Source organism: Blennius ocellaris, assembly GCF_963422515.1.
Source record: "Blennius ocellaris genome assembly, chromosome: 2".
Classification (NCBI taxonomy): domain Eukaryota; kingdom Metazoa; phylum Chordata; class Actinopteri; order Blenniiformes; family Blenniidae; genus Blennius; species Blennius ocellaris.
Genome location: NC_137651.1, coordinates 2,596,969 through 2,623,371, shown reverse-complemented (window position 1 = coordinate 2,623,371; position 26,403 = coordinate 2,596,969). Strand labels below are relative to the sequence as shown.

At 44.3% G+C, this 26,403-nt stretch overlaps 1 protein-coding gene across 2 annotated transcripts in view; it reads left to right on the top strand.

The window, feature by feature from the left end:
• mark4b (MAP/microtubule affinity-regulating kinase 4b) overlaps positions 1–26,403 on the top strand; it is a gene marked incomplete at its 3' end in the record, with an annotated part of 73,934 nt that overhangs the window by 46,618 nt on the left and 913 nt on the right. Inside the window, exons 4-16 of one of the 2 annotated variants that reach the window (XM_080503464.1) lie at positions 389–437; positions 518–583; positions 5,465–5,535; positions 5,928–5,984; positions 6,149–6,385; positions 7,762–7,881; positions 8,041–8,140; positions 8,866–8,975; positions 9,758–9,947; positions 10,042–10,262; positions 11,332–11,435; positions 16,280–16,555; positions 24,507–24,551. In XM_080503464.1, the coding sequence (XP_080359590.1) occupies positions 389–437; positions 518–583; positions 5,465–5,535; positions 5,928–5,984; positions 6,149–6,385; positions 7,762–7,881; positions 8,041–8,140; positions 8,866–8,975; positions 9,758–9,947; positions 10,042–10,262; positions 11,332–11,435; positions 16,280–16,555; positions 24,507–24,551 (1,646 nt within the window). The remainder of the gene's footprint in view (positions 1–388; positions 438–517; positions 584–5,464; positions 5,536–5,927; positions 5,985–6,148; positions 6,386–7,761; positions 7,882–8,040; positions 8,141–8,865; positions 8,976–9,757; positions 9,948–10,041; positions 10,263–11,331; positions 11,436–16,279; positions 16,556–24,506; positions 24,552–26,403) is intronic. The other variant, XM_080503465.1, reaches the window with a different exon arrangement.

Sequence of the window (26,403 nt, the reverse complement as noted above, 5' to 3'; positions counted from 1 at the left end):
TTTCAAAATTGTATTTTTCTCTTGAGTACCTGGAAACTTCGTAATGTTTTGTTCTCTGTTATACTCCATGGGTGTTAATGCCTTTATTGATCCGGTGCTTAAAACCAGAATCCATTTGGTTACACTCCTATTTGTACAACAGTTTTGTTTTATGACTGCCGCTGCTACTCCTACCAATATTTATTTATTCATTCTGTCCCATTGTTTTTATTTTCACTCGTATGTGAATATTTGGTGTATATGTATACGTTATATTTTCTCTGTGTATTTTTTTAGTGAAGCCAATAGTTATACCAGTTGGATTTATTCCCGATTCTATTCAACTTCAGTAATGAGCTTTTAGTCTTTTCCTTTATTTGTACTTATGATGCTTTCTTCTCTTTCCCAGCTGTTTCGAGAGGTACGCATCATGAAAACTCTGAACCATCCAAACATCGGTGAGTGACTCTAACGTCTCTGTGTCTCTGTTCTCGGCCCGAGGATCCTGTGTCAACCCGTTTCCTCTCTGTGTCAACAGTCCAGTTATTCGAGGTGATTGAAACAGAGAAGACTCTGTACCTGATTATGGAGTACGCCAGCGGAGGTGAGCGACGTCGTCACTGCCAAATACTTATACACTTGTCTCTTCTGGCCTGCTGATGATTTTCTGGTTGTATAATCTACTTTCCTGTCTGTGCATGTCTGTGAAAGAGCGAATCGTCGCTTCACTGCATGTTTCCTTCAACTTCTTTCTACTTTTTTTTCCCCTCATGCTCTTGTCTATTTTTGCCATGTCTTTATTTTCTCTCCTCATGATCCTTTCATCTCTCTCTCGATGTGCGTGTTCTTATCTCTTCCTCCTGGTGCCTAATAAGGAAGCAGCAGCTCTCCGGGCCTGTTTTCCACTGTTTAACATCTTGGAGGTTAAACGTACGACCGAGGAGCAGCTCGCACTTTTTAAAGCTCCAAACGTTTCAGGCACATGATCCGCGTGTTGAAAACAAGCGGCGTGGATGACTTTTTATGTCAAGGTTCAGCACTGTGCCAGGTTTATGATTCCTACATAAACTTTTATGGGTATATTCCCCACGTACACAAAGTTTTGCTAAGTCAGTCAACTTCCACACTTTTCTAATGTTTCCGAGGTTTATGAACATGTTTGCAATGGCGTTAAATCTGGAGAAAAGAAGCGGGCCATGGTCCCGCGTATTTCTGCTCCAACACACTAGAATGTGACGAATGTGTCGTTCTCAGCATCGCAGAAAGCCTGATAATGAGCCACTCGCCTCAAATGTGGTCGGTTTGACGCTTTGAGAAGTTAGTGGAAGGTTAGGAGACCAGGATTCAGCCACGAGCTTGATTTACACGCTCAAACTCACTAACTAACACTTAAACTGTCAATAGTTAAATGAAAACCTCTCAGATGTATGGTTGTGTGGATGGGCATGTATGCAAAATACATATAAATGAATGTACTATCCAAATAATTTTAATCTTGAAGGAAAATATGAATAAAAAAAAATTGTTATGATGTACTGCAAATGTGTCGCTATAGCGATATCACCAAACAGATTGTAAAAGACTGACTGAACTGAGTCACATTTAAAAAAATGTCAGGATTTTAAACATGACGGAAAAATCACTAATGATTGCGATCGATTCACAAAAATTGCATTGTTGACTAGCGGAAGATGTTTAATTAGTTGACGGCTTTATTTCTTCAATTCCTGGTGGGAACGGATGAATCAGAGCCTCTCTTATGATCTCCAATAGCAAAACACAATATATCACAAATCTATTGTTATTAATGAGCATATGGCCGTGTGTGTGTTGCAGAAGATTCAATGACAGATCTTTAAGTGTGAAAAGGAAAATGTGATTAATTGTGATTAATTCACAAATATTGTGCATTACATATGAATATAAAGTGACTCAACTGCAATTGAAACGCCGTATGTCTCAATGCATTGTGTGAATGAAAGGTGTGAGATAAATTCACAAAAACTGTGCAATTAATGATTGGAAATGTTTTTTTAATCAGTCGAAAGCGTGAGCAAAAGTCAGGAGCACAACAATAAAAAAAATACAAAGTTAATAAGCCGTGCGACTTCTGAAATCCACATGTGACAAAACAGATAATAACCAGAAAGTATTTCTTATTCACAGTTGGTGTAAATTAGCAGCCAAGAGAAGGAGCACGGATCATTTCATCACAGAAACACTATTGCATGTTTACCTGGTGTCGTACAGCAATAATGGAGAATCCATCCATCCATCCATCCATTTTCTACCGCTTTATCCGGGGCCGGGTCGCGGAGGCAGCAGTCCGAGCAGAGTTGCCCAGACTTCCCTCGCCCCAGACACTTCCTCCAGCTCCTCCGGTGGCACCCCAAGGCGTTCCCAGGCCAGCCGAGAGACATAGTCCCTCCAGCGTGTCCTGGGTCTGCCCGGAACACCTCCCGTGGGAGGCGTCTGGGGGGCATCCGAAATAGATGCCCGAGCCACCTCAGCTGGCTCCTCTCGATGTGGAGGAGCAGCGGCTCTACTCCGAGCTCCTCCCTGGTGACTGAGCTCCTCACCCTATCTCTAATGGTACGCCCAGCCACCCTACGGAGGAAGCTCATTTCAGCCGCTTGTATCCGGGATCTCGTTCTTTCGGTCATGACCCATAGTTCATGACCATAGGTGAGGGTAGGAACGAAGATCGACCGGTAAATCAAGAGCTTCGCTTTTTGGCTCAGCTCCTTCTTCACCACGACGGACCGATACAACGTCCGCATGACTGCAGACGCTGCACCGATCCGCCTGTCGATCTCACGCTCCATCTTTCCCCCACTCGTGAACAAGACCCCAAGATACTTGAACTCCTCCACTTGGGACAAGGGCACTCCACCGACCTGGAGGGGGCAAGCCACCTTTTTCCGGTCGAGAACCATGGCCTCGGATTTAGAGGTGCTGATCCTCATCCCAGCTGCTTCACACTCGGCTGCGAACCGTGTCAGTGCACGCTGGAGATCCAGGCGTGATGGGGCCAACAGAACCACATCATCCGCAAATAGCAGAGATGAGATTCTGTGGTCCCCAAGCCGGACCCCCTCCGGCCCCCGGCTGTGCCTAGAAATTCTGTCCATATATGTGATGAACAGAACCGGTGATAAAGGACACCCCTGCCGGAGGCCAACGTGCACAGGGAACAGGTCCGACTTACTGCCGGCAATGCGAACCAAACTCCTGCTCCGGGAATACAAGGACCGAACAGCCCTCAACAAGGGACCCCGGACTCCGTACTCCCGGAGCACCCCCCACAGGACATCTCGGGGGACGCGGCCGAACGCCTTCTCCAGATCCACAAAACACATGTGGACTGGTTGGGCGAACTCCCACGAACCCTCAAGCACCTGGTGGAGGGTATAGAGCTGGTCCAGTGTTCCACGACCAGGACGAAAACCGCATTGTTCCTCTTGAATCCGAGGTTCGACTAACGGCCGGACCCTCCTCTCCAGTACCCTGGAATAGACTTTCCCGGGGAGGCTGAGGAGTGTGATCCCTCTGTAGTTCGAACACACCCTCCGATCCCCCTTCTTAAAGAGAGGGACCACCACCCCGGTCTGCCAGTCCAGAGGTACTGTCCCCGCCCGCCACGCGATGTTGCAGAGACGAGTCATCCACGAGAGTCCCTGCACATCCAGAGACTTAAGGAACTCTGGGCGAATCTCATCCACTCCCGGTGCCTTGCCACCGAGGAGCTTCACAACAACCTCGGTGACTTCAGCTTGGGAAATGGACGAGTCCACCTCTGAGAACCCAGCCTCTACTTCCTCAATGGAAAACGTGGTGGGATTGAGGAGGTCCTCGAAGTATTCCTTCCACCGCCCAACAATGTCCTCAGTTGAGGTCAACAGCTCCCCACTTCCACTGTAAACAGTGTTGGTGGAGAACTGCTTCCCCCGCCTGAGGCGCCGGACGGTTTGCCAGAATTTCCTCGAGGCCGACCGAAAGTCCTCCTCCATGGGCTCTCCGAACTCCTCCCAGACCCGAGTTTTTGCCTCCACCACAGCTCGGGCTGCAGCTCACTTGGCCTGCCGGTACCTGTCGATTGCCTCGAGAGTCCTATGAGCTAACAAAGCCCGGTAGGACTCCTTCAGCTTGACGGCATCCCTTACTTCCGGTTGCCACCACCGGGTTCGGGGATTGCCGCCACGACAGGCGCCAGAGACCCTGCGGCCACAGCTCCGAGCAGCAGCTTCGACAATGGAAGTGGAGAACATGGTCCACTCGGACTCAATGTCTCCAACCTCCCTCGGGATCTGTGAGAAGCTCTCCCGGAGGTGGGAGTTGAAGGCTGCGCGGACGGAGGGCTCGGCCAGATGTTCCCAGCAGACCCTCACAACACGTTTGGGCCTGCCGAGTCTATCCGCCCTCCTCCCAGTCCAGCGCATCCAACTCACCACCAGGTGGTGATCAGTTGACAGCTCTGCCCCTCTCTTTACCCGAGTGTCCAAGACACGCGGCCAGAGATCAGATGACACGACCACAAAGTCTATCATTGACCTCCGGCCTAGGGTGTCCTGGTGCCATGTGCACTTATAGACACCCCCGTGCTCGAACATGGTGTTCGTTATGGACAAGCTGTGACTAGCACAGAAGTCCAATAACAGAAACACCACTCGGGTTCAGATCGGGGAGGCCGTTCCTCCCAATCACCCCCTTCCAAGTCTCGCTGTCATTGCCCACGTGGGCGTTGAAGTCCCCCAGGAGAATAATGGAGTCCCCAGTTGGGGCACTATCCAGCACCCCTCCCAGGGACTCCAAGAAGGTCGGGTACTCTGAACTGCTGTTAGGTGCATAGGCCGAGACAACAGTCAGAGACCTGTCCCCTACTTGTAGGCGTAGGGACGCAACCCTCTCGTTCACCGGGGTGAACTCCAACACATGGCGGCTGAGCTGTGGGGCAATAAGCAAGCCCACTCCAGCCCGCCGCCTTACACCGCGGGCAACTCCAGAGAAGTGGAGTATCCAGCCCCTGTGGAGGAGCTGGGTTCCAGAGTCCAAGCTGTGAGTGGAGGTGAGCCCGACTATATCTAGACGGTATCTCTCAACCTCCCTCACAAGCTCGGGCTCCTTCCCCCCCAGCGAGGTCACATTCCATGTCCCAAAAGCCAGAGTCCGTGTCCGGGGATCGGGTCGTCGAGGCCCCTCTCCGAATGGAGAATGAATATTAAAAAAAAAAAAAAAAAGGGTTTTCTTGTGAAATGTTTAACTTATTTGAATTGAGGACTTTTCTTATTTTTAAAGGTGAGAATTTACACATCAAGGCGGGACATGCTGAGGCAGGAAATCAGGTTAAACGCACTGTAACCGGCCGACGTAAAGACAAACGCGGCATAAAAAGTGTGAGGCTGCTGGGAGACGTGGACGGGTGGTGCGAAGCGTGAGCGGCAGTGACGACTAACCCAGCGTGTGCTCTGGCGTGTTTGTCTTGCAGGCGAAGTGTTCGACTACCTCGTGGCTCACGGCAGGATGAAGGAGAAAGAGGCCAGAGCCAAGTTCAGACAGGTGGGTGTCGCGCTGCTCCTGCAGAGCTCCGCCCTCTCAAGGCCCTGGGGGACTTTCTGAAGGGCATTTCAATACTTTAGTTTTATTTGTCCAACAAGACTTTTTTTAAAAATTTGTATTGTGTTTGCAAGTCAACTTGTTGGATCTCAACGGTAACATCTAAAAAGCACCATTAACCCCGGATGTGAGCCTCTTGAGTCGGAGAGCTCTGTGCTGAACGACCCGTCGACACGTTTCTCACAAGCGATCCGGTCGACCAGCTTCCTGTGTTTTCTGCTTCCATTTTCTGTGGACATGTGAATGGAGCTCCGAGCTTCATTGCTCAGTTTACGTGCAGCATCGTCCCCCCCCCCCCACCGGCCTCGGGTCATTCTGTCTCTCTCTTTCCTCAGATTGTCTCGGCTGTGCACTATTGTCATCAGAAGAACATTGTCCACAGAGACTTGAAGGTGAGTGTTGTTGAAAGCTGCAGAAGCCACGCCCACTAAGTCCACCAGAGCCAAGGGCGAATGGAAGCAGCCCTCAGTCACAGTCGGAGGTCTTCGCTAATGTTCCCCTTGGTAGTCGCGGCTTTTTCGCGTTGTTTCGTCACACGTGGACTTGCTCCCTGCAGGCGGAGAACCTGCTGCTCGACGCCGACTCCAACATCAAGATCGCCGACTTTGGCTTCAGCAACGAGTTCACGGCGGGCAATAAGCTGGACACGTTTTGCGGCTCGCCGCCGTACGCCGCGCCGGAGCTCTTCCAGGGGAAGAAGTACGACGGTCCAGAGGTGGACATCTGGAGTCTGGGGGTCATCCTCTACACTCTGGTCAGTGGCTCACTGCCCTTCGACGGACAGAACCTGAAGGTGAGGGACACCAATTCAATCTGCTTTAGTGGGATGGAAAGAGGCTTCCTGCACTTCTTCTAGAAAGATAGATAGATGGATAATTACTTTATTTATCCCCAAGGGAAATTGTCTTGTTGCAGCAATCTGGTACATACGAATATTATAAAATACAATAGAATAGTAATAAAAGTAAGAAATTAAAATATCTGGGTATAAGACATAAAGTAAAGCACAGAACGGAACATGGGCACTTAGAAATAAGCACGAGATAAAAGCAAGATAAATAAATAAATAAATAGTAAGGTGCAGTGGCAGAACCATTAGAAGTAGGCATTATATAATAATAATAACAATAATACAGATAATAACAGTGTGAAATAGTGTATAATACTCGTGTATAGTACTACTAATAATGGTAGCAATAATATAACAATAACAATATGGTAGCAATAAAATAACAATAACAATATATATATATCAGTAATAATAATAATAATACCAATAGTAATAGTATACTTATAATAATAATAATAATACCAATAGTAATAGTGTACTTGCACATGTATAAATATATGTATATGTACATGCAATATGCAATATGAAATCTATTGGGATAATTGAGAATTATGGTTTATTTAATTGATTTAAATGGTCATGGATTTGTCACTATAGATGTTTCTTATGAAGTCCCTAAAGAAAAAGTCTTCACACTTTGATTTAAAGCCTTTTGGGTGGGTTACTATTATTATTAATAGTAGTAGTAGTAGCAGTAGTACCATCATCATTGTTATTATTATTATATTAATTCATTTACTCATATTATTATTATTATTATTCATACTCACATTGTTTTATTTTCTATTTGTTAAATTTTCAAAGTAGAGTGATACCATATAACACAGAAATAGTGGAAAACAGCTCAGTACATTAAATAAAACAGGCGAAACCTAAAGCAGCGTAGCTAATAAAGTGCTCCATAGTCATTGGAGCATCTCTGTTTAAAGCCTGATTTTCAGAATTAAAGACCGAAGACTTCCTGAACTGAACCTGGAGTCCCATGAAATCCTCAAAAATATCGATTTTGTACATTAAGACAACTCAAAACTTAAAAAAGAAGCTCGGAGATGGGAGCTGTTCACGACACCACGGTTCGGGGGAGATAATCACGCAGTGGGTCGAGTGCGTCTTTATTCTCAGAGTTGCTTTACTGTAAACACTCCGTACGACTTTATGTACTCGAAACGCTTCAGCAGTTTCCTCCACGCCGATTGAACGTCTCCTTAAGTGAGCTGACGGAGTTCAATCGCCAACAACAAAACACCGCGAGTGCGTTTGTGGCTTCAGCGTACCCGGACGGTGACATCACGCCGCGTATGGATGTGTGTTGCGTTCAGGAGCTGCGGGAGCGTGTTCTGAGGGGGAAGTACCGCGTGCCCTTCTACATGTCCACGGACTGCGAGGGGATCCTGCGCCGCTTCCTCGTGCTCAACCCCACCAAGCGCTGCTCGCTGGAGGTGAGGGCCAACGCTGAATCGCGGTGTTCTGACGAGCCGCTGCTTTTACAGGATGTCATTTCACGCCGTTGAAATTAAAAATCTGACCTTTTTAAGTATCAAAATCTGCGTTGTCGTCTTTATCGGGTCCATTTTTTGTCGTCCTTCTTTTCCCTGTAGCAAATAATGAGAGACAAGTGGATCAACGTGGGCCACGACAGCGAGGAGCTGAAGCCTTATATCGAGCCCGGAGAAGACTTTAACGACACAAACCGGATCGGTGAGGAGTCTGTTACGAATTTGGACACTTTGGTTTTAGGCCCTGTTTGCACAATGAATGCCACTGTATCCGCAAAACTTTCTTCACTTTTGGGGTGGGGGGGGTCCGTTTACATGAGACATGAATCCACAAAGCTTTTAATCCCACCTGCCAAGGTGGAAAGATTCTTTAAAGGCCGCGATTCATTCCTGCAGCAAGTGCTGGAGGCTGTGGAGCCCTGTTACTCCCCTCCCCCCTCTCTTCCTGTTCCCTTGTAATCAAACATGGTGGACCCATGGAGGTAGGACTCGCGGTCCGTATTCTAGTTCTATCCTCCACATCAGTAGTTTATTGAGAATCTCCCCTGATTGGATCCGATTCGTCATCAGTCCCTCGATTTTTGTTCACTTTTATAGCGTTTTGTTCTCTGTACACGTCGGTGTGTTTTCATTAGGAAAAACAAGCGACGGCGCCCTCCAGTGGCCCGGCATACTAACTACATCTTTGTCAGTGTGTCATATTTATCGGGGTTAGGCGTTGTCGCGTGAGACATTATTATATAAACGGCATCTAATTAATTTAGTTCTGTGATTAAAATGTATTTCAGGACTCATCCGAGCCTCGTTGTGAATAATGTGTTTGTAATGTGGTTGATTCCGTTAGTGGAGTTTCATTCATTGAGATCTTGACCACAGTTGTTGAGCTGCCATTGCGTTCAAACGTTTTGGTTTTTTTTTCTGTTTCAGATGTGATGGTGGGGATGGGATTCAACAGAGAGGAGGTCCGAGACTCGCTGGCCAGTCAGAAGTACAATGAGATCACTGCCACATACCTGCTGCTGGGACGCAAGAACGAGGTTGGCCGCATCCTCTTCTCTCTTCTCTGTACGCTGTTGACAGTCAGGACGTGTGCTTTTTGTGTCGCAAAGGGTTTCTTTCAGGTTGCAATTCAGTTTTTTGGTTGGTTTTTCTTTTCTTTTTACATTTTGTGCAGCACTAGTTACAACATGAACTGACTTTCCATGGCCAGGAAGAACCAGGCACATGACCCACGTCCTCCCAGTTCACAAATTGTTTATTATATTATCTGTTGTCATCGAGCCAATTCCGGATGAAATCTGTGAGCGTAAATAAGATCCATGTGATATGAAGTACAGTGCTTGCGACTCCTACCCGTCACTCTGCATCGGTCGCTGATTGTAGAAAGGATTTGGAAACCAAACTTTTGTAAAAACAGGCTGATTATTTTATGTCTCTGTTCGTCGTCTGCGTCGGGATTTGAAAGAAAAGAGTCCCAAGTTCTGATTTGATTTGTTAATTTATTTATGCGTCAGAGTTTGTTTTTTTTCCTGTGAGTAATTAATCAAAGAATTGATTTATTGGAACTTTTTTTTTTCTCTCTCCTTTTTTTTTTTTCTTTCTCACAGTCCATGTTAAAACAGTTGCAGGCTTCTGGGTAAGACCGAAGCGAGAGAACGTTTAGGGACATGTTGGCATCGAGAGACATTGTCAAACGCTTGACGAATCAGTGGAACAAGTCCTTTTTATTATTGAACTCCGTTCACCATTCAGCAGGATGTGAAGCGGCCTCATGTGACTTCACACGGGACGTCTTCGTGTTTCTTCGTCTTCTTTCCAGACGGAGGCCACCGAGTCCCGCTCGGGCAGCAGCCTCAGTCTGGCCCGACTCCGACCGGGAACCATCTCCAACGGGACGAGCAAACACTCCACCTCCTCCTCCTCCTCGGGCGCACCTTCGTCCTCCTCCGGCCACAAGCCGCAGCGCAGCGCCTCCACCTACCACCGCCAGAGGCGACACTCGGACTTCTGTGAGGAGACAAAAAAAACACTCCTGCCGGTCTGCGGTGAGCCGGTCCACCCCGACGCTTGTCTCACCGATGAACTCTCTCGCCCCTTTTTAAGGCGGTCCGACGGTCCCCGGGACCACACACCCCAAACGGAGCCCCAGCGGCGTCGGCGAAGGGGCGGGGCTTAAGGAGGAGCGGCTGTCTATTCGCAAGACGAGCACCAGCACGGTGGGCTCCCGTAACATCCCGACCCCCTCCAGCCCCATGGTCAGCTCCGCCCACAACCCCAATAAGGCCGAGATCCCGGACCGCCGCAAGGAAGTGACCTCCACAACGGTGAGGCGCAGCAAATGCCGCATTTAATCCCATATCAGTGCAGGGCGTACAGATGGCAGTCTGTGTAATCTCATTTCACCAGATTATATCACTTTGGCCCCAAACTTGATGAAAAATCTGGAAACATTAAGGTCTTTGTGACGTCGGGGGACGATCTCGGACCGAAGCAGCTTGAAGCATACGGATTTAATCTGACCGCAGCTTAAACATGAGGAGAAGAGCTTGTTGTTGGTGGGATTAACCTGAGATTAACTGTTTAATGTTCGGCGGACACAAGCAGCGGCTCTCGGCTGCCAAACGTCACAGATTAGAAATCTCTGTGTGCAAACTGTTTACAGATAAACATCACAAGGAGTTTTTGCTTTTTTCTCCACACTTTTTTTTGTGTATTTGATAATAAATCACAGTATAGCATTTATTTTCATGTTGATTTAAAACACATGTGATGTACACTACCTGAACTGGATCCTGCACCGTTTCACATGTGTTTAGGCCGCCAGTGTGTTTTCAGGTTGTATATATAGAGTCATTAGCATTAGAGCAGTGGCGTTGAGCAAATCGGCCACATGACTAAACTGGTCACACGTGGTCCTCTTCTTTTTTTTTTTTTTTAACGTTGGCACCCTGATAAAGGACATAAACAACACGACAAAAGAGTTTTACCCCTCAGAACATGCAGTATATAATAATCATCATAATAATGATCATTTTCAGTAAATATCACAAAAACACCAGAATATACATATGCAAGTACACAAACGTGTTCCAAAGAAACTGGCTCACATGTGTAACCGTGGTTTGTGTCATTCATTGTGAGGTCAACAAACACCAGTTGCTGCATCAGCGGCAAAACCGTTCAATCAAACTGAACAGACACGAGGCGTATGAACGTATATTGACATGGAGATGATCGTGTCATTTCTATTTTAGTAAATTCACTCTTTGTAGTGTATCGAGTATTGAATGTGGGTCAATATATTGGAACCGTGTGTGTGTGTGTGTGGGGAGGGGTGTGTGTGTGTGCTTCAGGTCATTTATGTGTGGCTCTTTTTTAAATCACATTTTCTAGAATAACATCCCGGCCAGTGCCATGACTCGAAGGAACACGTACGTGTGCACGGACCGATCCAGCACGGACCGACAGTCGCTGCTGCAGAACGGCAAGGAAAACAGGTGAGCTGCGTGTGTGTGTGTGTGTGTGTGTGTGTGTGTGTGTGTGTGTGTGTGTGTGTGTGTGTGTGTGTGTGTGTGTGTGTGTGTGTGTGTGTGTGTGTGTGTGTGTGTGTGTGTGTGTGTGTGTGTGTGCGTGTGCGTGAGCGCACTTACCTTTACGACAGTGCATACAATGATACAACATAATCCCATGAGGCAAAGTGCACATAGTGCGATCGCTCAGTGTTTCTGCGCTTTTGTCTGAGATATAAACGTGTGCAGCTCGGTTTCCTTACTGAGGTGGATCTTGGATTGTTTAATTATTCATATCCTGCATAACAGAGCAGTTATTTCCAGTGGTGGCCTTTGACGTGCCTGTTCAATAGATTTTAATAGAACTGAAATATAGCGGTAGTAAAGTTTCTGGTCTTTGCGGGTTTAAAATGACATTCATCATCTTTTGTGGCGTTCCACAGGGTTCATTGTTACTTTTTACTTTATAGTCACTTTCTCATTGTGACATGGTGGAGTAGTGGTATTCAGGGTTGATTGTGGGCCTGTGGACTTTACTTGTTCTCTCTGTGAATTCGTTTTTTTTTCTGGGGACTCCAGCTTGTCTGGTCACAAAGACGTTTTTTTATTGTTGTTTTTTTTTAATTGTGACTGGTTGAACTGTAGGAATGTGGGTGTGATTGTACACAGGTCACCTGCTTATGGTTTCTAAACTGTGATCTTGTATAAAACAAAGATAGAAAAATGGTATGAATAGGACGCGTTTGTAGAAGTGGGGAGAACCTTTTAGGAAACTCAACTTGGGTCAATCAAGCTTCATGAAATTTCTATTAAAAAAATTATTCATCTCAAAAATCAATGTGTCGTCCAAGTTTCGTCTGTCAATTCAAACAGCTTTGACTGAATTCCTCCATCCGGTACAGCCGTGTTAATAACAACGGTTTTAAATACAACCTTGTTTTGTGCCCATCGGGTTTCTGGGGGTGTTTGTGGGTAATTAACTTCTTCACATGTCCGGGCAGAAATAAGAAAACAAAGTGTTGCCATGGTGGATAAACGGGCGTAAATGGTGGGAGGTCCTGTCAGAGACGAGCTTTCAAACTCTCGGTGAAAAAGCTTTCATGAGGCGTTACAGTGACGGCGCAGAGCACCGGTCCGACTGGTACAGCTTGTGCTCTTTCGCACTGAGCTTAGAGAGTGTTTGTCTCATACACATTGTGTCTCTTGGAGAGCGATTAGGGGGCTTAAAACTGTGCACGAGTGTGTGTTTGTGTGCACAGCGTGAGCCGTCTGTTGTTATGGCAGATGGTTTGTCTGCTCGTCTCGACGGGCTCCGTCTCCCCTCAATCTGTCCCTGTCACACTCTATTTCCTCACTTTTCCTCTTTGGCCACGGTCTCTTTTCATCACGTTGCCCCTTTGTAAAGTTTTATTTAGTTATTTAAAATCTCCTCAATGTGGTGATAATCTTTATAAATGTCATTCGCGTCTCCGTTATAAAGCATGTCTTGTTGGATGTCTACAACTCATTATGTGAAGCAATAAGTGAAGTTGAGATCGATTTGAAAGAGTTCAGTCATCATAAAATTTGTGAAATTCAAGAAGGGGAAAAAAAAGACTAAAAAAATTAACATTAGATTAAAAAGGATGTCGAAATCTACAGTATTGCAAATATAGGAACAGACCTTCATAGTAATGCTGTTACCTGGTTTGAACCTGCTTTTTGTTTGGCGTTTGCATGTTTCAGTGGTTCGATCCCGTTCTGGTTCCGGGGGAAGATACTGAACATCAAGTTCATTCACTAAAATAGACATCTTGGAAAAATGCACTTTCTTTGTATTTCTGATTTGAATTTAAAAAGAAATAACACCTGTCAAAGTGAACAGGACAACTTTTCATTTCATAAGACACGCTTGGAAACGGAATAAATGAAGCTCATTAATGTTACCTTGATAAGCATGTGTTGAGTGAAATGTATGGGTCCGAGCATCGAACCCTGTGGAACACCATGACTAACTTTAGGCCTTTCATTGTCGAGGTGAAATGCAGCAGTAGGAAGTTTTGAAAGATGGGAGGATGAGGGAGGCAGAGGGACGGGGGGTGGGGGGTGGGATGAGGTGAACAGGAGCGAGCGGGACAGCAGGGGAACGTGGCGTTGTGCCACCACCCTCCACTTGCCTCAGAGGCCTTGTCAATGCGATGCCATGCTAGAGTGGCTGATGGGGCAAGCACGTGTGTTGACACACGCACACAGGAAGTTGCACGTTGTCATCAAAGATGAATGATGCAGTGGTGGAAGTACACACACACACACACACACACACACACACACACACACACACACACACACACACACACACACACACACACACACACACACACACACACACACACACACACACACACACACACACACACACACACACACAGGTAACTAAGATACAAGCAGTAGATGATGAGAAAACCTCAAACATTATTTGTATCTGATTTAAAATTGGCTTCAGGCAGAAAAATTTTTCCTTTTATCTGTGTGAACTTCAAAGCTCTTTGTCATCCTAAAGAGGGATTAGGATTAACCCTGAAACAACCTGACCAACGTGTGACTGAAAGCAACATTGGCCTGTATCCAAAATACCTTTGCTGTGTGAGCAGAACTGAAAAAACATTAGCGTACCTGTATAAATCAGGATTAGCCTCAGTTTAGCTTCTATCTCCAGATAAGAGAAGCTCTGTTACCATTCATGAAGCTCCTGTTTACTGGAGTTCAGCAAGCTTAAATAGCAGCTAGCGCATTTTCTAAAATCAGCCTGTATGTTGGTCATTTATCTCATCTGGTTTGTTGCTGTCATTAGTTCATAAATTTCATTCTTTCAAGATACATTAGCATCCAGATTATAGAGCACCTTCCTCCTCTAACATCAGATTATAGAACATCTTCCTCCTCTAACATCAGATTATAGAGCATCTTCCCCCTCTAACATCAGATTATAGAGCATCTTCCTCCTCTAACATCAGATTATAGAGCATCTTCCTCCTCTAACATCAGATTATAGAACATCTTCCTCCTCTAACATGCAGATTATAGAGCACCGTCCCCCTCTAACATCAGATTATAGAGCATCGTCCTCTTCTAACATCCAGATTATAGGGCATCTTCCTCCCACTATGTGGTGTAACTTCAGATCACGTCCAGGTGAGGACCAAAGGTAAAATACAAGAAAGGTCCATGCACACACTGTTTTACAGACATATTTACACACATAAATATAAAGCTCGATCATTCGGTATATTTTTGTCCTCGTTTCTATTTGTTCAGATTCGTAGTGTCGGCCTCCCTTCATCCTGTCCGCTCTCAAACCTTTCTCAAACCCCCCCGCCCCCTCTCACCCCCCCACCGCAGTGAGCCACGGTGGGCAGCCGCTTCACGTTGACATTAAATGATTTTGCTCTGCAGCGGCTGCGCTTCACCTTCACCCGCCTAATGGTTCTGCCCCACTAGAACCCTGTGTGGGTGTTTTCTAGAGCGTTATGAAAAGCAGCCTCAGGCCACCAGCCAGCCGCAGAGTCGGGGGGGGGGGGGGGCGAGGTGCGTGTGTGTGGTAGGTGTAACAAAGTGTGAGGTGAAGAGACAAGCGGTTTGCTCAGAAGAGGATCGCATAGTTTTTTTTTTGCCCATACCAAAGCTTCTTTGAAGCTCCCAAAAGAAAATGCCAAACTGCAAACTTCTGTACCTGCAGGGGATCAAGTAGACGAGCCAAAAAGCTAAAACGCTCCAACATTCATTAATAAAATGCAGATCATGGTAACTGAGCTCTCACAGCAGGAACCAGGACATACTGATGAAATGCTCTATTGTTTACATGTTGTTACTACTGTCTGCATGTTGGTAGTTTGTCTTAGCTGTACTTATGCTTGTTTACACCCAGTAATTATTATTGAGCATCTTTGTCCCACCAGCTGAACTTCATGAGTGAATCAGTCCCTCGACCAAGGGTCTGTAACCTGCAGCTCTGCAGCCACATGTGGCTCTTCAGCGCCGCTGTGACGGCTCCCTGAAGCTGTCAGGAAATGTACAGTTTAAGAAAGTTATCATCTTCATTTTATTTGTACATTGGACAGGTTTTGTTAGGGTTTTTTTTAAGGACTCTTGAAATAACTGAAAAAAGGCAGAGCAGTCAAACTGGCCAAAATTGCATTGACCAAAAAAAAAAGAAAAGTTGGAAATAGCTAAAATAGATTAAATGGCAACAAATGCTAAAATGCCTCAAAACATTGGGAAGGTTTTAGTTTTGTTTATTTATTGAATTCATTGTTAAAAAAAAATCCCTGATTAAAAGGGAGCAGGAAAAAAAATACTCTGCCCCTTTATCTCAATTCATATTTTCTGTTGAAAATATACAGCAAATATCAAACAAATTGACTATAAAGCCCAAGTGGCCTATATAACCACTCTCGCCTATATCAGAGTTGTATTTCTAAAAAAGTTACAAAGGTAGCATCAAATAAGAAAAAGAAAATGAAACATCAGACGTTTTTTTTCTCTTTTTAAGTTAAAAAAGTGCAGCTTCTGACAAAATGTGTTTTTTAAACACGAAAGGAGAAAGTAAAAAATTAAAATAACTTTTTATTTGCTGTTACTAGTTTTTTAAAGACCTGAATGGTAACTGTAATCTCTCTCGTAATCACCATGGATGCAGAAAATGTTTCTGTCTGAAGCTTGTTTTAAAAAAAACAAAAAACAAAAACTTGGTGGCGATGTTTCATTTTTAGCACCAGTGTTTATTCTGACTGACTCTGTTACTTGGTTGTATGAACTGATGTTAAGCCCTCCTGTCGTCTCTCCTTCCTCTCCAGCTCCTTATCCCACCGCCTCCCCCCGGCCTCCCCCTCCACCCACAGCATCGCCGGCGCCTCCGGAGTCGCCTCTTCCTCCACGCCCTCCTCCCGCCTCTCCCGGGGATCCACGGTGCGGAGCACCTTCCACGGGGGCCAGATCAGGGACCGCAGGCCCCCGTCTCACGCGCCGCCGGCGTCCCCGACGCCGTCCCACGACGCCGTCCCGCTGCCCCACGCCCGCACCCGGGCCACCTCCAACCTGCTGAGCAAACTCACCTCCAAGCTGACTCGCAGGTAAGGGGAGAAGCCGGGAGCGCAGGTGGAGAGAGGCCGGCTCCTTCCGCTTTAGCTTAAAAAGGTACCGTGTGGGCAGGGCCGAGGAATTCCACCGCTGGCCATTAGGTGGCAGCAGTGAGTTTTGGCGGCTTTGTTTGTTTATTTATTTTAGTTAGCGATCACGAATAGCTCAAATAACTGTTGTCCTCACGCGCGTTTGATATCGGTGGAAAGACTTCAGGATCGTTGTTTTCCTCGATTCGCTCATTTCTAAAGAAAACTGACGACACGCTGTACCTTTAAAGACGTATTTCTCCTGTTGGGATTCGCAACTTGAGATAAAACTGGTGAGGTAACGAAGGTTATGTTTGATTTTTTTTTTCCCGGCGAAACGGTTCCGGTGACGTAGCGGCTGATTGTCTCTGCGTGCCCTGCGAGACGTGCAGCTCAATTTGAACAGAGCTAACAGTGCTGCCTTCTCACCGTCTCCTCCTTAACCAGTACTAACCTACCGGCTAACCTTCCTCCTCTAATGACTGAGCTCTACAGGCGTCAGAAGGCCTCCTCCTCACCATCAGACCTGGGTCCGACAACTCGCACACACCAGATTTTAACATCAGCAAGACGTGTTTAACAACCTCCTTCTGCATAAAGAAGATTGGATCAAAGATACAGACTCTTTAAAACCGCAACGGGCTAAAAAAAAAAAAAAAAAAACGCTTTCCTCCATATTTCCTGGGGATACGATATTGGGTATGTGCTGAATATTAAAAAAAAATTTTTTATTAAAAATATTCGCGATTACTGATGACGACATAACCTGCAGTTCACGGATCCGTCAACGCGTCAAAGCCACATTGTCCGTCAATTTCTCGCTTCCCGTTCATAGTCGATGTGAGAGGTTTGCTGGACTATTTTAGTAATAAAAGAGAACGTTTGTGTCCGAGCCACCATGTTGGTTTGGTTTGACCTCCAGTGCTTTTGTCGAACCCAGAGTCCTGCCACATGCTACATGCTAAAAGAGTTCCGGGGCTCACACACTATTGACGCTACACACGATTTAGAGCAAATCAAAAAAAATTTCACAATACTCAACAGCTTCACTGCATGATTTCCTTGATATCTTGAAGTCCCAGTGATGTCATCATGAAAAGCGAAAGGTGTGTGTGATACACTTGTCCAGACATGAACCTCGTCTCATTGGATATTCAGGCCAATGCTTGAATTGATTCCCACCCCTCGGCCCCAGGTCTGCTGCTCGGGAGGACTCCTGTTGGTCTTGGACGGTTCTTCTCAGCTGCTTATTGTTGCTTTATCTGTTTGTTTGTTTGTTTGTTTGATTCTTTAACAACTTTGGCTTTTTCTTGCCAGTCCTTCCTCCTGAACTACTCTACATGCTGTTTTACTCTGTTTTCCTCCTACCTGTGCTTCTCGGTCAATCCCCCCCCTTCCCCCTTCACCGGTTCACTTACTCTTCTCTCATCAAATGTCTCTCTGACTCTTTGGTTTGTATGTTTCCCCCCCCCCCTTCATTCGTCTCATGCTCTCTTCACCGTCTCTTCTTCTTCCCCTCTCTCTCTCTCTCTCTCTCTCTCCTCCTAGGGTCACTCTTGACCCTTCTAAACGTCAGAGCTCAAACAAGTCCATGTCGGGCTGCACCCTCCCACAGGGGACAAAAACAGTTAGTAAGTCTTCCTTTCCCATGTTTTCTGGCTGCTTCTGTCTGACTGACTGTCTGCTTGCCTGCTCCCCCCCACCTCCCCTCATTCATTGTCTGCTGCGGGTCCGAGTTTCATCACACATATTTGATGAGGCAAAGCTGCTCTGCAGGAAGGAATTTATTCAAAAGGTTTAAGACCGAATTCGGCCTGCAGGGTTCAAGTTGCGGTGGAAAAAATGTCTGTGTTCAGGTTTATATAGCTCATTTCATACAAAAACACAAAAATACGTCACGACAACCCGACGCTCCTGCAGCTGCTTTTAAAGGTCCCATATTTTTACCAAGTTGACTCTCTCCGGGTTTTCTGACATTAAGATCTGTCATCGATTTCTGTTGCTGCATAGATTTGACTGAACGTGTCCTCATTACAGACGATTCGCAGATTTTCCCTTCATGACATCATGTGGGGAAATAAGCCCTCCCTCTGGTAGTGGACTCTCACTTTGACCCTCCCACAGGGAGATAAAACCTCTAAATGAAGTTTATGTGCACGCTATAAGGACAGGACACAGAGTATGAAAAAGTACTGCAATAAGTATTTCCCCTTTGGCTGCATAAACTACAAGATTAACTGCAATACTCAGTATTAAGTAACTAAAAATGGTTGCTCATCTTCAGTTTGGTAACAAGTGAAAATCACTTTTTTTTTTTTTTTTTTTAGTAGAATGAAGTAGAATATTTTAAAGGTAATTTGATTTTAAAAAAAAGTATAATAATTTGATGATTGTTCAATATTTTCTAACTCCTTCTTGTGTTTACACCAGTCAGGATTCTCATGATGGCAGTATGATAGAGAAACGATGAATATGTTTGTTCAGATATGAATATAATGTTTACTCCAGTGATATTGCTGCGAGCTGCTGTGGGTGTCGCTCCTTTTGTTTGTGCGGCTTCCACTGATGAAAAAGATATTAAAGTGTCCTAAAAAAGGTTGTGTGCTCGGCGTAATCCTGCAGGAACTCGTCAGCGGAATAACCTTCCGTCATCTGACGGCACGCAGACAAAAAAAAAACACGTCTGATTCCTTTACAGTGGACTGCTGTGATGCTTCTTCATCCCCGCCTCGGGTTCTACATGTTTGCACAGATTAAACACGTCATCGATTGACATTTTATGAGAGACGTCGAGGAGACTGCCCAGTCGCCGGCAGACGCATGGAACGTCGGTGTCGTGTGACGGTTTCTTTCTGCGGAGCAGCTTTTAAACTGGACTTCCAGCTTGTTGGTGTTTTTTTTAAAACTCCGACCAGCAGCTGTGTGTCTGTCGGCTTGTCCGTCTGCCTCGGCTTCACGCTGTCGATCTCACTGAGAGGCTGTAGGTGGAGAAGCACCATCACTTCCTGCTTCCTGCACATTGAGTAGTGGAGCAGATAAGCAGGGTCAATGTAGTTTTCCTGTGGGGGGGTGGGTTGAAGAGTTCTGTGGTGTGTGTGTGTGTGTGTGTGTGTGTGTGTGTGTGTGTGTGTGTGTGTGTGTGTGTGTGTGTGTGTGTGTGTGTGTGTGTGTGTGTGTGTGTGTGTGTGTGTGTGTGTGTGTGTGTGTGTGTGTGTGTGTGTGTGTGTGTGTGTGTGTGTGTGGTGGACTGAGTCATGTAATCAAAACCATATGTTTGTTCATGTTAAGCAGTGAGCCGTCCTGCAGCTCCACTGCGTAATTAGAGGCAGACAGGAAACGTTGCCGGGGGGGGGGGTTGGGGGGCATGATTAATCTCTACCTTTACCAAACACTACTCAGTTAATGTTATCTAGTGATACTGAATCACTGCTGCCAACATCAGGTCAACACTAGGGGGGGTTGAGTCATCACAGTAATGCTATTTACAATATTTGTGCCATTAGAAATAAACTTAAAGGTTCCATATTGTGCAAAATTCACTTTCCAATGGTTTCCTAACAGGGATCTGTGTGCCAGAATTAAATAATGTCTGTCGTCTCCCCCACTTGCTCCACTTTCTAGTGAACGTGTGCTCAAACAGGCGATTTTGAGATTTTCCCTTCATGACATCATCCAGGGAAACAACCACTCCCTGTGGTAGCAGGTGCTCACTTTGACCCTCCCACAGGTAGATAAACTTACACAGATTACTGATATACTGAATAAATTCAGGATAGTATGGAAAACCATAACAGTGAGCTGTCCACTTAGCAGCAGCTAGCGTTAGCGACTTGCTAGTCCCTGTATAAACCCACTAATTATTCTGAAACGTCCTGCTGCAGCCGCAGAGTCTGACCTTCTTCAGGAGTCTCTCCTACTGGGTCTCATTCTAGTTCAAACTGGTTTGGTTGAAATACAGCATTTCTACGAGCCATAGTGGAAAAATCCACTGTACACATTATTAGCGCATTGTACCGGGAAAGCCAAGTATTCTCCAGGGTTGCCAGGTCTGACTCACTGCATCAGGCCCAACACCACATAAAACTCATCCACCTCAAGAAAAACAAACCCAAAACTCAACCTTTGTTGAAACTCCCGATAGAACCATAAAACTATTTTTATATATAAGAAAGAACGTCACAACTGAACTAAATAAACAAAGGAATCGCATACAGGCTCATCAAGTAGTACAAATGGGTGGATACGTGCCAGATCTGGCAACACTGACCTGAGAGCAGCCTGGAGTAGGTGTGAACAGACAGACACAGAAACAGCCTGTTCTCAGTACAGCTCCCAAGAGGGACTTTTAGACTGAATGAAATTCAGGAAAGACAATTTCATTAAAATGTTGTTGGAGTTCTGACACTGATGGGGAAATTGCTGGAAATCTGCATAATATGGGACCTTTAAGGCAGCGGATCCATATAAAACCAAAACATGTTGTTTATTATTGTCAAAGATGACCAAAATACAGAAAGTATCATACACTCAGTATATATGTACCTACCAATAGTGGTCAAATTGTTGAATTGATATAAATGTGTGTTTTAAATACATTTTAAAACAAAGCTTTAATTGTTATCTGAATCTGGCACCTTAAGATTTCTGGATATTGTGTATTTTCTATTTTTTTGTAACTCTTTATTTTGCATTGAGCCTTTTTACAATACATAGAACAAAAAACAAAATGGAACAATGAAAATAATATCTAAAGAACAAAACCAACAGGAGATGGTAGGGATACATGTGTATTCATATGAAATTAAAACAAATTTAAGTAGGGAGTCCGCAAGTTGTGCAGTCTGAGGGAGGCAGGATCCTCTTCCTCTGGAGGAAACCTAGTCCACTTTTTCCATAAAAAAAAAAATGGAGAAAGTAAATTTCTCCATTGTGTATAGTCCCTTAACTACATCTATCCGTTGTTTGAGGCCGGGAGGTTCAGGTTTGTACCAGTTTTAAGTTTTACTCGGGTACCAAGGAGGATGTCGTAGCCCAAGATCTGTGTCACAGTGGCCCAGAGCAGATTAACTTTAGGACCAACCGATACGGGAGTGACTGGCATTCAAGTGGATAGTGTGTACTTTCAAAGACTTTCCGTGAAACGTGCACGTGAAGGTGGAAAGGTTTCGGCGTGGGGTTTGAACCGGTGGCATTAAAAGTGCACGGCACATGTCTTGAGCCCTTTGCAGGAGGAGCAGATGCTGGTAAGAAAAACCTCCTCGCTGTCATCCTGACTGAGTGGCCCGGCATCAGTGCCGCTTTAAATCAGGATTAGTTATGTAACCCAGATTTATCCTTCTCTCACACAGGGATCTTAACACAGCTCTCCCTTAAGATGGAGGCAGATTGGTCTGTTACACTGCTGCTTCCCGTCCTCCTCCTCCTCCTCCTCCTCCTGCCACTAACACACAGAACACGCGTCTGTTCGGTCTGCAGCCGTCACTGAAGTAGTACAGAGCAAAAAAGACACTTTAGACTTTTTCAAGTAACAAAGTTGTCTCTGCACTAACTCTCTTAATAACGTGCTTTTTAGACGCAGATGTGACGTGTAATAACGTCTCATTATGATGACGATAAGCGCCACTCCCGGGCTGGATGTATTAAAAAAAGTAATAGTGGCAGCAGTCAGGTTTACAGTTTTTAATCTGGGAGGAATGGCCTCCATCTGCCGGACGCTTATTCCTGAACCCCCGAGGTGTTTCCTGCTGATTATCTGAGAGGATTAGCCGGACTGGTGCTGTATTATAAAGGGACGTGGTGCGTTCAAGTACAACACACAGTTCAGGTGTTCAGTCACTTGTTCACTGCAGCAGATCTTGATTTAAACATAAAAAAAAAAAAAAAAGGTTTTGAAGAGGATTTTTAGCTTTTTAGCGACATATCTCGAATACTATAACACATCTTCTATAAAATTATATTGAACTGCTGCAGTTTGGAAAATTGAAGAACGTTGAAAGGGAAATGCAGCAGCACCCCCTAGTGGCTGAAGAGATACACTTCATTAAGAGGGACGTCCCTTCTGGATTGAGATGAAAAGATATTTGAGACATCAAAGTGACTCTAACCTCTTTAAACATATTGAAATACTTTCCAGCGTGACCATTTTAATGTTAATATTAAAATGGTTGATTTCATATATTTCACGATTGAGATTTAAAGATACTGTTTTAGGCTAATCAATGTACAATAAAATTGGTTTCAAATAATAATAATAATAATTGAAAAAAATACCTGAAGTAGTTATTTTGCAATTAAAAACGTCCAAACTCCAACAATTTAATATCTTGATGCCCTGAAAAAAAGACCACATTATTTACTCACTAGACTCACGATATGAAAGTAATACAACCAAATAGTTTGTGGTAGTATTTAATATTCTTTATTTTAAAGAGATAATCAAAGTAAAGTAGAAGCGTACCTGTATTTCATGTGCTATTTATACAGTATTTGTTAATATGATCTTTGTAGCATTGCAGCTGTTTGCAGTGCTACTCTTTATATCTTAAAGGTATACAGGAGGATTTTCAGGAATTTTAGGAAAGAACCGCCCTCTCCACCGTTTGAAAAAAATGCGCATGCGCAACGCTGTACCTGCTCCCGAGACGGAACGCCTACTAAAACGCGTGCGAGAGACGTGCACGAGCCCAGTTCTCCTCGTGCACGCTCTGTTTACAAGTCACAAGTCGGCATCGCTCACATAAGCTCACTTTACAAGAAGATTTGCACCAGAGGGGGTGAAACTGTGTAAAAATGTCGGAGAATAATGCGTGGGGTCGGCCACCGGCATGATGAGAACCGTGTAGAGTGAGCTGCACGCAGGGACGAGCACGTACGACGGGCTTACGTCATATATCACCAGAATGATTGACAATTGGGAGGACCAGTTATTTTGATGATCCACCCAGAAGAAGAAAATCCTCTACTATACCTTTAATATTTTCAAAATGAACAATCATCCTCCAAAATGCATTTGTTAACCAGGTGTAAATGTAATAATTTACAAATACTTGCATTGCTGTTGTAAAGTATTTTGATTATGTTTATTTTCAGGAGTATTCTGTTCCAAAACGTAACTTTGCAAATAGAAGAACAATTCACAGCATGTAATCCACTTTAAATCCATATTCTTTTAATTTTAATTTCTTTAAAATAATTTTTAAATTGCCTATACTTTTATTCCTGTGAGAAATGTGTTTTTGAACATAGATATTCAAAACTCGTGGATACAAATGAACTGGTGTTATAAAGGAGGTTTGAGAAGAGTAGTTTTACAGTTGAAGTCATAAGTTTGATCTTTTGATCTTTATAACTCATCCAAGAACTGAATGACGCAAAGGTTTTTATTTCCACTCATACAGCCCCCCCCCCCCCCCCCAGTATTCTGGACCCCACCCCTGTTTGTTAGAGGTTGAAATATCATTTCTCCTTCAGATCTACAGATCCCTCTTTGAAACTGACAGGTGTGTGTGTGTGTGTGTGTGTGTGTGTGTGTGTGTGTGTGTGTGTGTGTGTGTGTGGGGGGGTGTGTGGGGGTGTGTGGGGGTGTGTGTGTGTGTGTGTGTGTGTGTGTGTGTGTGTGTGTGTGTGTGTGTGTGTGTGTGTGTGTGTGTGTGTGTGTGTGTGTGTGTGTGTGTGTGTGTGTGTGTGTGTGTGTGTGTGTGTGTGTGTGTGGGTGGGTGGGCCTCCTGACCTCCACATCTCGGTGTGTCACATCCATCCGTAGTGTGTCGCCACAACATCACTGGTCCAGACACTCGTCCTGTGTTGTGATTGGTTGATATTAGGTGTGTGTGTGTGGGGGGGGGGAGTAGTAGGCGAGGGAGGAGGGAAAACAGGCCGATTGATTCCTAACAAATACGTTTGTCTTCTTCTTGAGGGTCACAGACGAACCTGAGAGAATCAGCAGATCTCCGGTCACAAGGTGAGAAAAACATCTTAATTTCTTCTCCAGAATGTTTGTTTGTTTCTCCAGTTAATCTGAGAGACTCTCGTCATGTCTTAAAAAAACAACAACAATGTGAGTGACAGTAGGTTAGTTTAATTAATTCAGTTGTTTTCATATTGAGCCCTTTAAGAACATCTGGGGTCATTTGAAAGAAGCCTTCCTGAAACTGTATTCATTGATATATTGATTAATAGTTTCAACAGAAAACTTAAAAAAGTATCAAAAAGATTTAGTTTAAAAAAGAAATAAAAATGTATAAAAAAAATTTTTTTTAAACATTCCTGCGAAGTCAATCTGAAAATACGAATTGTATAGAAATGTCATAAAACTAGATTGGGCACTCAGTAGAGGGCAAACCTTCACCAACGCCACCGAGTTAGCCATTTGCTCGGATCAATGCTAACTTGATAGCACAGTGTGAAACGTGACTCGTCGCCATGGAAACGGCTCAGCTGCCAGGTTACAGAGAAGCTGTCTGGGAGATGTACTGGTGCTGTTATTACTGGAAACTTTCAAAAGAAATGTAGCGATGAGGTAAAATGAGGTGAATGAGATATTTTGTTGCAGTTTTGGGGGATTTATTTGAAAACTTTTTGCCCTTAAGTCCCAAAATTTAATGAATTGGTCCTTGAAGCAAGTTTCATGTAATTCGGGTGATTAGTTTTTACAAAAAGTTTGTAAAATACATACATACTTACAAACCTTTGTTTCTCATCCAACTTTCATTGACAAAGGTAATGACTGAAAAACAATAGACTTGGTAGTAGCAGGATGAAGAATACAACAGAATGTACAGTAAGCACAAAATTATTGAAAATAATGAAATAAAAAAGTAAGATAATAAAAAAATGGCAATGAAGACAAATTTAAACAAATAAATTTAATACATTTCGCTGTAGAAAACATCAAATAATCATGGGATTTTTTTTTGTATTTTCTATTTTGTTCTGTCACAACTTAAACAATAGACATAATAATAATATATTATTAATAATAATCACAAATATTAGTTAAAACAAATGAAAACAAAAACACAAAATCTAAATGAATAAATACCCCATAATAATAGAACTAAATAGATCATGTGAAACTAAATGGGAACATTTGTAGAACAAATTGGAAATATAAACATTGACAATGAAAATGTCGAGAAAATAATGTGACGTGAGGAAATGTAGAAATCAAACCATTTAAAATATTTTGAAACAAAACTGTAAACTTGTATGTTGGGACAGAATCGACAGCCAAGAAATATTTGTGGGACAAAACACGAGTGTGTCATCGGCAAATAATACCTTATGTGGCACAAATAAAAAGGATTGAAAAGGGCATCAGTGGACAGTAAGAGTGGCCCTACGATAGAACCCTGGGGGACGCCGGGATCGATGGATTCTGTTTGCTGATCTCTGGTCGTTCTTCCACTGTGTTACTGAAAGTGTGGTGTCGTCCCTCTCAGCCTCGGCTGCTCCGGCTCAGTCGCTGGTTAAACTCAGCAGGTAACAGCCGGCTAGCGCTAGCAAACACACTGTGCTGTCTGTGCTAGCTGATCCCCAAACGTAGATGTCATGTGTGGCCACGCAGAGACGGGAGAGACGTTCCAGTGTTTTTCTTTTCGTTTTAATTCACCGTTCTTCCTCAGCAGGTCAATGTGTAGACGTTTGTGTTAGAAGGTGTTGTATTGAGGATTTGTTTTTGTAGCATATATGTGCTTTTAACTATGGAATTGAATTAAGAGCACATAAAGCCTTTCAAACTCACTGATATTCCTACGCTTTCTGAGCAATGGCTAACACACATTTGTTTCTATTTGCTGATAGAAGTCTGATTT